This window comes from Myotis yumanensis, unplaced genomic scaffold (genome assembly GCF_028538775.1).
Source record: "Myotis yumanensis isolate MYYU_CA2020_CCGP unplaced genomic scaffold, mMyoYum1.0.hap1 SCAF_14, whole genome shotgun sequence".
In the NCBI taxonomy this organism is placed as follows: domain Eukaryota; kingdom Metazoa; phylum Chordata; class Mammalia; order Chiroptera; family Vespertilionidae; genus Myotis; species Myotis yumanensis.
This window is the reverse complement of record NW_027223765.1, coordinates 2,540,325-2,552,832: the sequence shown is the minus strand read 5'-3', so window position 1 is coordinate 2,552,832 and position 12,508 is coordinate 2,540,325. Positions and strand designations below refer to the sequence as shown.

The 12,508-nt window shown below is 50.4% G+C and overlaps 1 protein-coding gene across 7 annotated transcripts in view; it reads right to left on the bottom strand.

The window, feature by feature from the left end:
- DOCK3 (dedicator of cytokinesis 3) overlaps window positions 1–12,508 on the bottom strand; it is a 175,579-nt gene that overhangs the window by 63,713 nt on the left and 99,358 nt on the right. For all 7 annotated transcript variants that reach the window (XM_070391345.1, XM_070391351.1, XM_070391347.1 and 4 more), the window contains exons 13-14: window positions 7,488–7,576; window positions 3,355–3,480 (exon numbers count right to left, since the gene is read on the bottom strand). In XM_070391345.1, coding sequence (XP_070247446.1) covers window positions 3,355–3,480; window positions 7,488–7,576 — 215 coding nt within the window. The remainder of the gene's footprint in view (window positions 1–3,354; window positions 3,481–7,487; window positions 7,577–12,508) is intronic.

Below are 12,508 nucleotides of genomic sequence, written 5' to 3'. Positions count from 1 at the left end.
AGAAATGCCAATTGCCGGGCCCACCCCGCATCCTCCCGTAGCAGAAACTCTTGGGGGGGTAGGGGGGTGGGGGGGGCGATCTGTTTCCAAGCCCACAGGCGGTTCTGACACACACTAAGTGAGAGAACTACGCTTCAGGGAGAGCGCAGTCCTCAGGACACACTAAGTCAAAGGGCAGATTTCTTCTGACAAGACAGAAAACGGTTTAACTAATAAAAAGCATAGACCATACCACTCACAGTAAATAGCCTTAAAAATTCAAGGTTACAAAAACAAGTGAAAATGCTGTCATCTCAGAGCCCGGAGGACTTGGAGCAGCCGCAGGGAAGCTAAGAAGCAGAGAGGCTGGAGGAGCGGCGCCCGGGCCAGGGCTCAGGCGCGGTCTGGAGAAGGCACAGCCTTTTCTCGAGCAGGAGGTTTCAAAGCGTCCCTTTCTGTTTACAGTCTTTTGGCCGACAGCTTTCTTTAAGTTTTTTGAGGGCTAATCTGACAAGTGCGTTCCTGGGAACCGTGCAAACTTCAGCCTGTTCACCTGGAACACCTGTCCTGTTCCCATCTTTCTTGCCCATCTTATTGAAAAAGATCTAGGAAAAGAGCAAAAGTGTGCCACAGACTTACTCGCTTTTGTACTGAACTAAGTGAGTTTGGAGGGAAGGAGAACTGCCACAGAAATGTGACACAAACTAAAGGCTGTAAGTGCCCAGTTTCAAAATTTGGCTTAATCCCCCATATCTATTTGTTCTATAATCTAGAAGTCAGGGCCTCGGCTATGGCACACAGTAGGGCATCTCCTGCTCACAGCAGTCACGTGGTGTGCATGCACACACCATGAAAAGAATGGGAGACCATCAGGAAGACCTTTTCGGAAACGGCGCGGCGCTCGTGTGGCTAGAGCCTGTCGGGCTCCCACTGCAGTCGCTGCTCTGTGACTCGGAGCTGCGAGCTGTCAATGCGCTTTGACAAGGACGCGCCCGTCCACCCCGAGAAAAGCTCTCCAAATGAGCGCTGCCCACTGCTGGCATCTTAAAGTAAGGGTCACAGGTTAGGAGTAATTCTGGTTTTTTACGTTTACTCTAATTGCTCAGCCGTAAGTGTTGAAATGTTCACAGTTACTATTTCTTTGCTCATTTCCCATAGATCCATGTGTCAAGAAGCTGCAACTTCGTGTAACTTGGTCACTGTGAGGGCTGTGAGACCGCCGCAGCCCCGGGGCGATGTTCCTCAGGGGAAGGACAGACCCGCTGCAGGGGGACAAGTAGCCAGGCTTGGAGTCTCACCGAAGGGCGTGTTAGCACAGTCACGGTTTCCCAAGACGGGCTGCCTGCAACGTGAAACACCCAGCACCTTTCCTGCTGCTGCAGCGGGGCCTGCAGGCCAGCCTGTCACCTGCCCAGGGACGCAAACCCACTCTGGTAACTCGGGGTGCTGGGGTGCGTAAGGGGCTGGCAGTTGTTAGCTCACAACTCTGGGCGTGGTCATCTGTTCAAAAGCTCTCCCCTCAGGGGAGGAAGGGTAGAGGAGGAGGAGCTTTCTGCCCGTGAACCACGCTTCCTGTCAGCCTCAGCACCCAGCAGGCTGACCCACAGCCCAGCCTGGACCTACAAGATGGCCAGTGCCGGGGCTTGTGGTCGCTTGGCTGCCCGGGGCGGGAAAGCTCCTGAACCTCAGCTTGTCTCACCACCGGCGGCTGCAGCCGATTTCCATGGCGACGTCTAGATACCCCCGTCCTTTACACACCTGTGTGCCAGAAGCAGAGGCAGAGCGCTCCACAGGGACCTCTTTCCACAAAAGGTTTGGACAATGTCACTTTGGAAAGCAAAGTCTGCTTCACAACATTTCACTGATGCTTGTTCCTTTCTAGGGTCTGCTCACTGGGTTTTAAAGTGTGAAGACTAATAGGAAGGAAATGTCCAAATCTTAGACATTAAAGGAAGGGAGGACTTTAAACACATCTCAGAATAGATGGCTCCACCTCCGAAGCCTGGATATCTCACTTAAAAAGATCTGGGTAACCACCAGCTTTCTCCCATGACACGTTGCCAAGAAGCCAGGGACTACACCTGGGCTCTTTCCCCGCTAACAGGGCCATAGAGGGCTGAGAAGTGGTCCAGGAGAGGAGAGGAGAAACATCCCGCGAAGGCCTCACCTCTCCAGCAGCCACCCCTAAGCCGTTCTTGAGCACCAAGCCTCCTCAGCATTTACAGGTAAAGGTGGATTGGCTGAGCGGCCCAGGTTTCCCACCCGAGGACCCTCCTCACGTGCATGGGCAGAGACGAAGCTCTCCCCGCAGCTTGCTCTGCATGCACAGGGTCTGTGGAGTGGCATCGAAGGAGCAGAAAACAAGTCTGGGCCTAGTGTGGGGGGTGGGAGGCAGCTGGGACCCGGCACATGGGCCTTCTCTGTGCGCAGGCCACACTCCCTTTGGGACTGCGCTGGCAAACATCTACTACAGGAGAATTCGGGTCGCCACGAAGAGTTCCAGGCGGGATGTTGACGACTGAGTGCCCACAGTCAGTCAGTCCAGCCTGGCCTGGTCCTCTACACAAAGCCAACGAGCCTGTAGCAGCTCATTCACACTCAGTGGAAAGGGCAGATTCCTAGCTCCTGTCACTGTCCAGACAACCAGCAATGTGTCTGTTCTGATTGTCCTCGCTTTGCTCGCATCTGCTCTGGTTCTCAGACCGCCTGCCATCCCTCCGAGACCCCCTCTACCTTCCCTCACTCCTGCAGCCCCCTGGCTCCGGTGGCCTGGCTGACCCACTTCCCAGCTGTTCCCGCACCTGCCTGACTAGGAAATATGAACCTGGGATTGACCTGCTGGACCCGCACTGGAGGTCAGTGGGCCCCCATTTTCTGCCTTGGCTCTCTAGGCCCTAGATGAGGGGGTGGGGGCTGGGATATTCCTGAGAAACTGGCCAGGCCGTACAATCCAGTCCACAAAGCCTGACTGATACCATCTGTCTTATCCACTTTCTAAAACGTTAAAATGCACCTGCTATTCCCACATGAAGTGGGACCCGGCAATGCCACAGGCACACATTCTGGTTATTCCTCCCCTTAAAGAGGAAGTGCTTGTGAGCCACTCCCTCCGAAGGAATGGACCGGGAGAGAGGAGTGTGGAAGGCCTCGCATGAGGTTCTTTGGGAGTTGCTGCCACCCACTCCACTCCGACAACTCAGCCCGCCGGCCACCAGGAGGTGGGGCCGCTGGCTGCAGACACAGTCGCAAGCTGACTTGGGACGCAGAGGTTTTCAGGCTCAGGCTCCCCCACAGCAGAGTTGAGCAACCGCTGACGAGAGGAGCACGGGACTGACCCCAGCCCTCCTCCCACCCAGCCCGAGAGGTTCTACCTACCTGGCATGATGACATCAGGAAATCCCAATTTCCTTGTAATCGCCAATCCCCTGCTAAATATCATGGGGTTTTCTCTCCGTATCTGTTCCATGTCTCCGCGAAGAAGCTGAAGAGAAATGATAAGGCCTGCAAAACAAAGGCAGTTTCTCCCTCAGACCACGTCCCGCCTGTCTGGTGGTGCTAGGAAAGACAGGGCCACACTGTTTCCAGAGGAAAACGTGCGAAGTTCAGCATTTTTCTTGAGAAAAATCTTGATGCAGAAAACATGTATTATTCTGAAGGAACACTCCAGAAAGCTAAAGGAAGTTAAGTCAGGATGACCTCAGTGACCCCGAGAACTCGTCTATTAAACACAGACGGGGCTCCTGGAGACCCAGCATTCAGCCCAGGGCCAGGTGGGTCCTACTGGGTATTGAAGGGGAGGGCTGACACATGACCTGTACATGTAGGGACCCAGAGAAGCCTACGGAAACAACAGTAGCCTAGGACAGTGTGACAGAGAAGACCTTGTGTCAGGGAGTCCCACCAGCTGGAAACGAACACACTAAGAGATGCTGGGTTTATGCTAGGAGAATGCCCAAGTGTCGGAAGCAGTGTGCCCGTTTAACCTGGCACCGTCTTGTAAAGTGAGCAGCAGAGCAGACACCACATGGCTTCGACAGGGAACCCCCGCAGTGCAAGGAAAAGAAGGGGTGTTGCTGTGAGGCTAGGTCAACCATGTCTCAGACTCTGAGTTTCAGACCCTCCAGATGATCCCAAGGCCTTTCTTCAGAACTTGGGAGAATCTGTAATGTCCCCTCAGACAAGCTGCCTTCTGGCTCATTACCTGTACCTCTGGAGTTTTGCACAAAGTAAGAATCTTCTGGAAACTGCCCCTTCCCTGCCCCACAAGGGGCCCCTTGCAACCACTGGCTAGAAGGCTGTGGATCAAGCCTAGATGGGAGTTAGGAAGTGCCTCCAAGACTGAATGAGAGTAGCTGTGGGCGGATACATTTAGGTGCTGGTCAGCAGGAAGCAACCTCAGGGATGTAGAGACTTGGGAGTTGAGCAGGAAATGAACGTCTAAAATGGGGGGAGCTGTGATGATAATTAGGACAATCAGGAGAGCGATGGCTAGGAGGAGACAGTGACAAGCGAAGCTGCAGAATAAGAGTGGGAGAGGGAGAGGATGGAGAAGTGGAGAAAGGAGTCAGGTAGAAGAGTCACAGGCACTAGGAATATGTACTCTCACAGCGGGGCCAGGGGAGGAAATACTACAGCCCAGCCAGAACCTCAAGATGATCTCACTGCTTCAGTGAATAAGCTCACGCTCCCCAAGAAACCTGCGATTATGTCTACGATGGGCCAGGTGTCATTAACACCAGATCGCAGTGCCTAAGAGCAGACCCATGGCATTCACTTCGCATTCTGGGCAGATAATCTGTGTTGGGGTTCTGAACACCCTACAGTAATGTTTTCCAGCCTAATCACTTGGTAGACTCAAGTACAATTAGTTTATGAACCTGAAAGGCTGGGGCCCAGAATCCAGACCACAGCGATCTCTGTAGAGGAGAGCAGCCTGGGAGGTACTCAACTCCCCCCCCCCCCCCCAACCTCCCCACCCCACAGCTCATCTACCTGCAGTGTCTTTACACAGCCATCCACTCTTTCTCTGGGTGAACAGGAACCCACACCCCTAGGGACAGCCTACTGGAACTGCTAAAAGTTAGGTCTGTGGCTACATACATAAGAGGCCAACAATGGACACGAGGAGCCACGTGCATTAAAGCTGCACCTAAGAGAGTTCCTGCCAAGTGATACATTAACTCTCAGCTCGCAAATCACGTAGCAATTCCTTCTGCATTTTCATATGATTTGACTTGAAGGGAAAGCACTTACAATTTCTTTAACAAAAAGGACATTTAACAAAGATGGGTGACAGTTACAGCAAAGTCAATTTTTTATACGGAAGTCTCTTTAAATAAAGAGACTAATAGAGACCTGAACTATTCCCCTCGCGCGACCTGTGGGATTCTCTGACATGAAGACCCCAGAGCCCAGCGCGGAAGGCCCGGCTCAGAAGCTGGTAAGAGAGTGGAAAGGCCAGTGGCCTGGAGTTTAGAAACCTGGCCACTTCGTTTCTTGTTCAGCCACGAAGTCATTTCATTGAGCGTCAGTTTCCTCATTTACTTAATGAAAGAGATGAAAAGGTAATTTCCAAACCTCAACCAGCTTCCAGTCAGGCCTGCCAAGAATCAGTCAGACACACAATTCAAAAAGCAGCAGCTTGTCTTTCCTTCTGGCTTTCCCACAAGTGCATGCAGCCCTCCTCTCACAACGGCCTCCTAGCTGAGGTGCCCTGAAGGCTGCGGTGCCCCCAGCACCACAGGAACAAGTGCTTTTCTTTTTCTTTTTCTAAAAAACATGTTTTTATTGATTTTAGAGTGAGAGGGAGAGGGAGGAGGGCTAGAAACATTGATGCGAGAGAAACATTAATCGGCTGCCTCCTACACGCCTCCTACTGGGGATCAAGCCCACAACCCAGGCATACGCCCTGACCAGGCATCGAGCCGATGACCTCTTGGTGCATGGGACGATGCCCAACTGAGCCACACTGGCTGGGCGAACATGCTTTTCTAAAACTGTTTAAACAGCCAGTGTCTGTGAGTTCTGGACAAAAACCATAGATACTGAAGATGGCACAGTCCCTGCTCATTCTGGGGAGTAAGACAGAAGTCAGCACCATAGCCTGGTGAGGTGATGGTATTGGTGAACTGTTCTTTCAGCTGTTGCTTTTAATGTACTATTACCACCATCTCACGTTTAAATGTTCTCCATGTTTTAATCATATCATGTGTCAAGAAATTACAATCAAGGGCAGCTCTTTATAAATCAAATAAGTAAATAAAACAAGGAACATGACAAATATTGATGTGAAGGGTAGTTTTCCAAAATGCTAGTAAGTTTCGATACTTGAAAAACAAGATTTTCCTGCCTCTTGCTTCAGCCCCGTTGTAGGTGAGGAATATGGACTTATCACACTGCACGGAGCTCTTTGGCATCCAGGCACACCCATTAGGGAAACAGTCACCTAAAACAGTGAGAGGCCCTGAGGGCCCCATGCTGCAGAGCTTTAGGGAATCAAGGACTCCCCGCTGAGGTCTCAACCCTGCAGTCTCTGGTGTGGGGCAGCTCTGAGGACTCTGCATGCGAGTGGAATATCTGCTGACCCTGACAGAGAGGGTCAAGTTCTCAACAGCTCCGGGAACTGCCAGGCCTTCCAGTGGCTTTACACTGCCATTTAGGGCCAACTTTTTATTTACAATCTATGAAAGTTAAAACAAATAAGGTTATGTAAGAGATTATGAAATAACTTAGAGAGGTTAAAAACTGTCAAGAGAAACACGGTTACACGTAAATTTGAGAGCTACCTGTAGGGTATATAAAAGTTCATAGGCTTTTAAGTAGTGCTTCTAATTTAATCAAGCAATTAATGTTCGATTTATAAAACAACCATTCTAATGTGCAGAACTGCACCAAAATTTAGACAGAAACTATAGAAATAGGGCTTTAAAAGAAAAGGAAGAAAAAGGAAAAGGAGAAGTTGAGCTAAGATGAAACCTGCCTTGTAATAAAGATGTTCTATTCCAGCGGTCGCCAACCTTTCGGACCTCAAGGACCGCCAGTGGCCCGCGGCCCACCGGTTGGTGACCGCTGGAATCTATTCTAGCTCCAGGATGACTGACAGTGGCAGAACAGTCACTGGTTCTCATTGTGTCAGGCTTTGTTGGTGAGGCTCACACTAAACAGGAAGAGGAGAAGTGATAGTAACCTCTGTCTCTTTTGGGGGCTGGGTGTCATCTCTGCTCAGGGAAAGACAGACTCCACATGTGACAGACCCTGCAACACTTCTGCTCACTCGGGATTGACAGTGCAACTCACGTTCCTTATCAGAGCACATGGAATCGGTTGTTTGTAACTAAGAAAGGTCTCAAATTATCACAAAAAGAAATAGAGTCCTTGGGGAGGAGGAGAAATGTCTGCAGGGAACTGAACTTTACATGTGGCCGCTGATCAGCACAATCGAGTAGGTGCGAGATTAGCAACTGCAAATACAACACGCGGCTGTATTTGCAGCCAGAGAAGTACGTCACCGTGGCTGGCACTGGGGGCGGAGTACTTGGCGCTGGACTTGCGGATGATGTTCTCGTGGATCTGCGACCACTCCCCCTCGTTGTTGCACCTGGAACAGGAGGACAGGCTTAGAGCTCTCAAGGGTCTTAAACACCTGCTCTGACGCCCCAGCCGTGCGTGTGACACAAAGTGTGAAGGGTACTTCACGCTCACTTTCCAAAAGAAGCAACTGTTATCACTGAGTTAGACAGGCTCGTTTTCTGCTGAGGCACACATACAATTCACAGTTGGGAAATTCTAAAATAAATCTCTATAAATATTGTTCAAGAGGCAAAATACCCTCTTTTCTGAAGTAGCACTCTCCCACCTGTCAAGTTTTCTTCTTTTCTAGTTTCTTACACACACACACACACACACACACACACACACACACACACACACCAAAAACAAACCAACAAAAACTGGGCTCAGAGGAAAGTCCCTGCTGGAGGAAACACAGGTCCTCCCGGTGAGCTCTGCTGTTCAGAAGCGGACATGCCTGGCGCCGGCTTTATTCTGTCAATCAGCTCTCATGCTGCCCCAAGAGGAGACCCTGCTGAGCACAGGGCGATGTGGAGATCTGCTTGTGGCTCTATTTCAGCCAGATCGACATTTTAAAAGCCTTTGGGAGAGTCGTGGGCGTGGCTCACTGTGAAACCCTCTGCTTCAGGGGAAGGAGGGCTTAGCAGGGAAAGAAGACGCCTACTATGGGAGAATGGCGCTCTTCCCCAGGGGCTTCTGGATTGGGACCAAGGAGCATGAAGGACCACAATGCACCCCACTCATGCACGGCAGGTCAGGGTCTCCCCTCTAAAGGGCAGCCCAAGGGCTGCAGCCACCCCACCCCGGTGCAGCAGGAGCAGAGACAAGCAATTCCTCACCCTAACGCAGCACGTCAATGAGACACCTGCAATCAGATCAGGGTCATCCCTTGACAATTCCATGTGACACTGGCAGTCCCCACAGTCCTGGCCCCACCCCTGCCCCTGCTGGAGCGGGAGGCAGGGACCCACTGACCCCAGAAAAGAGGGCCCAGGGACAAAGGAAAATCCACAGGGTCTTCCCATGGCTGCTCAGAGGGTGGAGTCCAGCCCAGCCACTTCCAAGAAGAAACCCCAGTAAGTATGTCACGTGTACAAAGCAGTGTGAAGGCCAACCGCTTCCTAAGTGAAAGGGCTTGTGCAGAGGCCACGCCGCGTTAGAGGAGGTTGTCACTAGCTTAGCTGTGCTGCTCAATCGCTGGTTCTTCGGACTGTCCGGTCAGTAGAAACAAGCCTGCAGAGAACTGTCAAGACAAGGTTCTCAGGAGTTCCGGGAGGTTACTTCCTGCTCCCAGGATCCTTCAAACAAAGGGCGGGAGAGTGTTCTTTCAAATGACCGCTATGACCTAGCAACTCAGCGGGGAGTGCCCAGGGGAGTGCCCAGCGAGAGGCTGGCAGCAGCACGGCAGCCCTCCTGTCCTACGTGCACAGTCATCTTCCAACCGGTCAACACATCAGGGAAGTGCCCGCTGGTGGATTCAAAGTTGTCTTTCTGTCAGTCTCTTGTCACTTTCTAGGTCCACAAGATCAGGAGGAATTTAACGGAACTCTGACTAGTTTGTCATAAATAACGCACTGCCCGCCCCCCTCATTTCAAAAGAGTCTTGAAAATTAACTACCTCCCTTCCTCCCAAACAGACCCTCACTGGCGCCTTGGCCCTGGAGGCGAGCCAGTGCTTTGCTGACCACATCAGCGATGACTGTGTATTATTTCGCTCACATGTACCCTTCCCCCCAACACATACAATTCAGATGCCTTGTCCCTTAACTATTGGTGGCCTTCATAGCTCTGCCTTCAGCCCATTCCCTCCTTATTCTACAAGCTTTCCTGGGCAATCCCACCTACTACTATAGTTTCAGCCACCCCAGAAGGTGCCAAACCACAAAGCAGTGTCTGCAGCCCAGACTCATCCCTAAGTTCCTGGCCCACATGGCTCCGAGAGCGCTTTGGTCCTCTCTCCGCCACCCGTCTGCTCCCAGAGACTCCCTCTCACTGAGTGGAACCCACTGGTTCACCCACGCAGAGCCCTTCCAGCTGTCACCAGGCCCGGAGAGTTTGCTGCCTTAAAGTCTGTCACAGCTGACCCCTCCTCTTCGTGTCGTGCTTCAGCCATGACCATCTCTCCTCTGGACCAGGTGATCCTCTCACTGGCCTTTCAGACACCTCCCTTTCCAGAATGCCGAGAGGAGCTCCTCAAATCGTTTGAAACTAAGTGGATGTGGTGTCATCAGCACCTTTTATCCAATCATGAGGATGTTTTGTAAGGAAAAATTATAAATGTAAGCATTTATTACATAATCAAATGAGTTGTGATTATAATCAGGCATGATTATGTCATCCAATCAAATTAATATTTAGAGCATGATTACTGATGTTGATAATTTACCCTCAATCTTAAGATGCATGAGAAATGGTGTTGGCTTTAGTTCCTTGACACACTTCTCCTTTTATGTTCTAGGCTCCAGCTTCAACAAGCCCTGTGCCTGCTTGTGACCCTTGTCCCTATGGCCCAGAGGAAAGATCTGACATCTCTATCAGACTAAACAACACAGCGTGGTTACACTGGTGATTTTTTAAGGTTTCTGGCTCATTAGAAGTGACCTAGTTTTAATGCCTTGGCTTCTTGCTGAAATTTTCTTAAAAGGATGTGGTGCCTTCCCATACACACATGATCTTAAACAACAGCCATAAAGCCGGAGCAGTGACCATGGCAATAAACATTAAATCTCTGTTTGAGGCTGATTCTGAATAAGGAAAGAAATGACAATAATGTCAAAATTGACATATTTTGCCAATTCATTGATTAAAATTCTACAAGAGATTTTTACCCTTGCAAAAGCCTGTCCTAGCCAAGGCTAAAGCACTAATAACTGTAGCCATCAGCAAACCCTTTAAGCTTCAACTCAATCTAACCAACATGTCCCCTGGAACTCACTTCGCCTGCGGGCTGGCTGCACTGTGCTGACGTGTGCTTAAAAGACGAACCCTCGGTCTGCACGTCAGCGCAACTGCACAAATGTGCAGCTGGGGGTCTGCTTGAAAGTCTCCTAATATTTTCAAGTGGAAAAGTTATCCTCCATCTTAACTCTCTCGGTGCTTCAGAACACTTCAAACTACCTCCTCCATGAGCACACTGCTCTTTAGTTTTCCAGAGCTGATCCAGTAGACACAGCTCATAAGTAGCAGCTAAGCAAAAGCTACATATGAACCCACTTCCTTGCAAAGTGACAGGCTGGCGCGGAAAGCTGCTGTTTTAGAAGCGATTAGCTCAATTACGCCTGACAGCATGATTTCCAGAGGGATGCGTGCAGGCCCCTATGCACGACGCGAATCGGCACTGAAGCAAGAACAGCTCATACACGCACGGAGATGCCAGCCTCCCGTGCTGCCTAGACACCTCTTGGACAGAGTGAAGCAAGATGGTGATGATGTAAGTTTGGATTTCGGTTTTAGTCCTTTTCGAAATGAAAAGGGCGTATCAAGAAGCAGGTCCCACCCGGCCGGCATGGCTCAGTGGTTGAATGTCGACCTGGTCACAGTTTGAATCCCAGTCAGGGCACATGCCCGGGTTTCGGGCTCGATCCCCAGTGTGGAGTGTGCAGGAGGCAGCCGATCATTGATTTTCTCTCTCTCATCACTGATGTTTCTCTCTCTCTCCCCTTCTCACTTCCTCTCTGAAATCAATAAAAATATATTTTTTAAAAAAAGCGGATCCCAGCCCCCATCAATGCAGAGATGTGGTATATGAGAACGTCTGTGATGGGCACATAAAAGGAAGAGAAAAACCCACCAATATTCCCTTTGTAAGTTACTATTCCAAAAGAAGAGCCTCATCTCATCAAATAGTGCCTCTGACCGGAGCTAAGGGAAACAGGTAGTAAGGAGGTATGGCTCTTTGTTTAATTACTAAAATGTGGCTCATTATATAAAGGCCAAAATTAAGTATAATTGTGGATTAAGTTCACTGCATGCCTAAACCAGACAGAACAGATTGGACAGAAAAATATCCATACAATGTTACGGGGAAGCTATATTAACATGGTGATTGACAGATTTAACGTAGAAAAACAATATTTGGTTAAAATCAAAATAGGACAGATTTTAAAAAATATTTTCCCAGCGTTATACTTGTTTTGAAAACTCACCATGCTTTCAGCATTGCTATTCATGCCTAAGTCTTAGCAGCAGAGCCAGACAATGTGCCTGGAATCTGTATTTCATTAGTTTCCCCTTTTTGTTAACAAGAGTCAGGATGTGATGCACTGCTTCCCAGGAGAAGGTCCCTGGGCTGACGAACACGAAAAATAACACATGCCTTGCTGGGTGGGGCTTACAGACCCGGGTGGTGGGAGTGGAGGGTGAAACCCCAGCTCCTCAGAAAACCTAGCATTTTTTTCAAAGCAGGGCAACCTGACTCCTGCACTTTCTTTGAAACCAGCTCAGTTACCATAGCTGTGGGCAAGCATTAGACACAGAAGACTCTCTTATATCCAAAACTCATGAAAAACTGCATGACTAGCCTTTCTGTAAATATATAGTACTAGAGGCCCAGTGCACAGATTCGTGCACCAGTGGGGTCTCTCAGCCTGACCCGGGACCCCTCGGGGGATGTTGGACTGCCAGTGTAGGCTCAATCCCCGCTGGGCCTAAACCGGCAGTCTGACATCCCCCGAGGGATGTAGCAGTGTGTGAAGCAGCAAGCAGCTGAGAAGGAGCCTGAGCCAGCCTGCTGTGCCTACCACCGCTGCTAGGTAGCATTGCTGTGGCGGCAGGAGAGACTCCCACCGCCGCTGCTGCACTCGCCAGCCGTGAGCCCGGCTTCTGGCTGAGTGGCGCTTCCACTGTAGGAGTGCACTGACCACCAGGGGGCAGCTCCTGCACCGAGTGTCTGTCCCCTGGTGGTCAGTGCATGTCATAGCGACTGGTCTACCGGTCGTAACAATCACTTAAGCTTTTATAT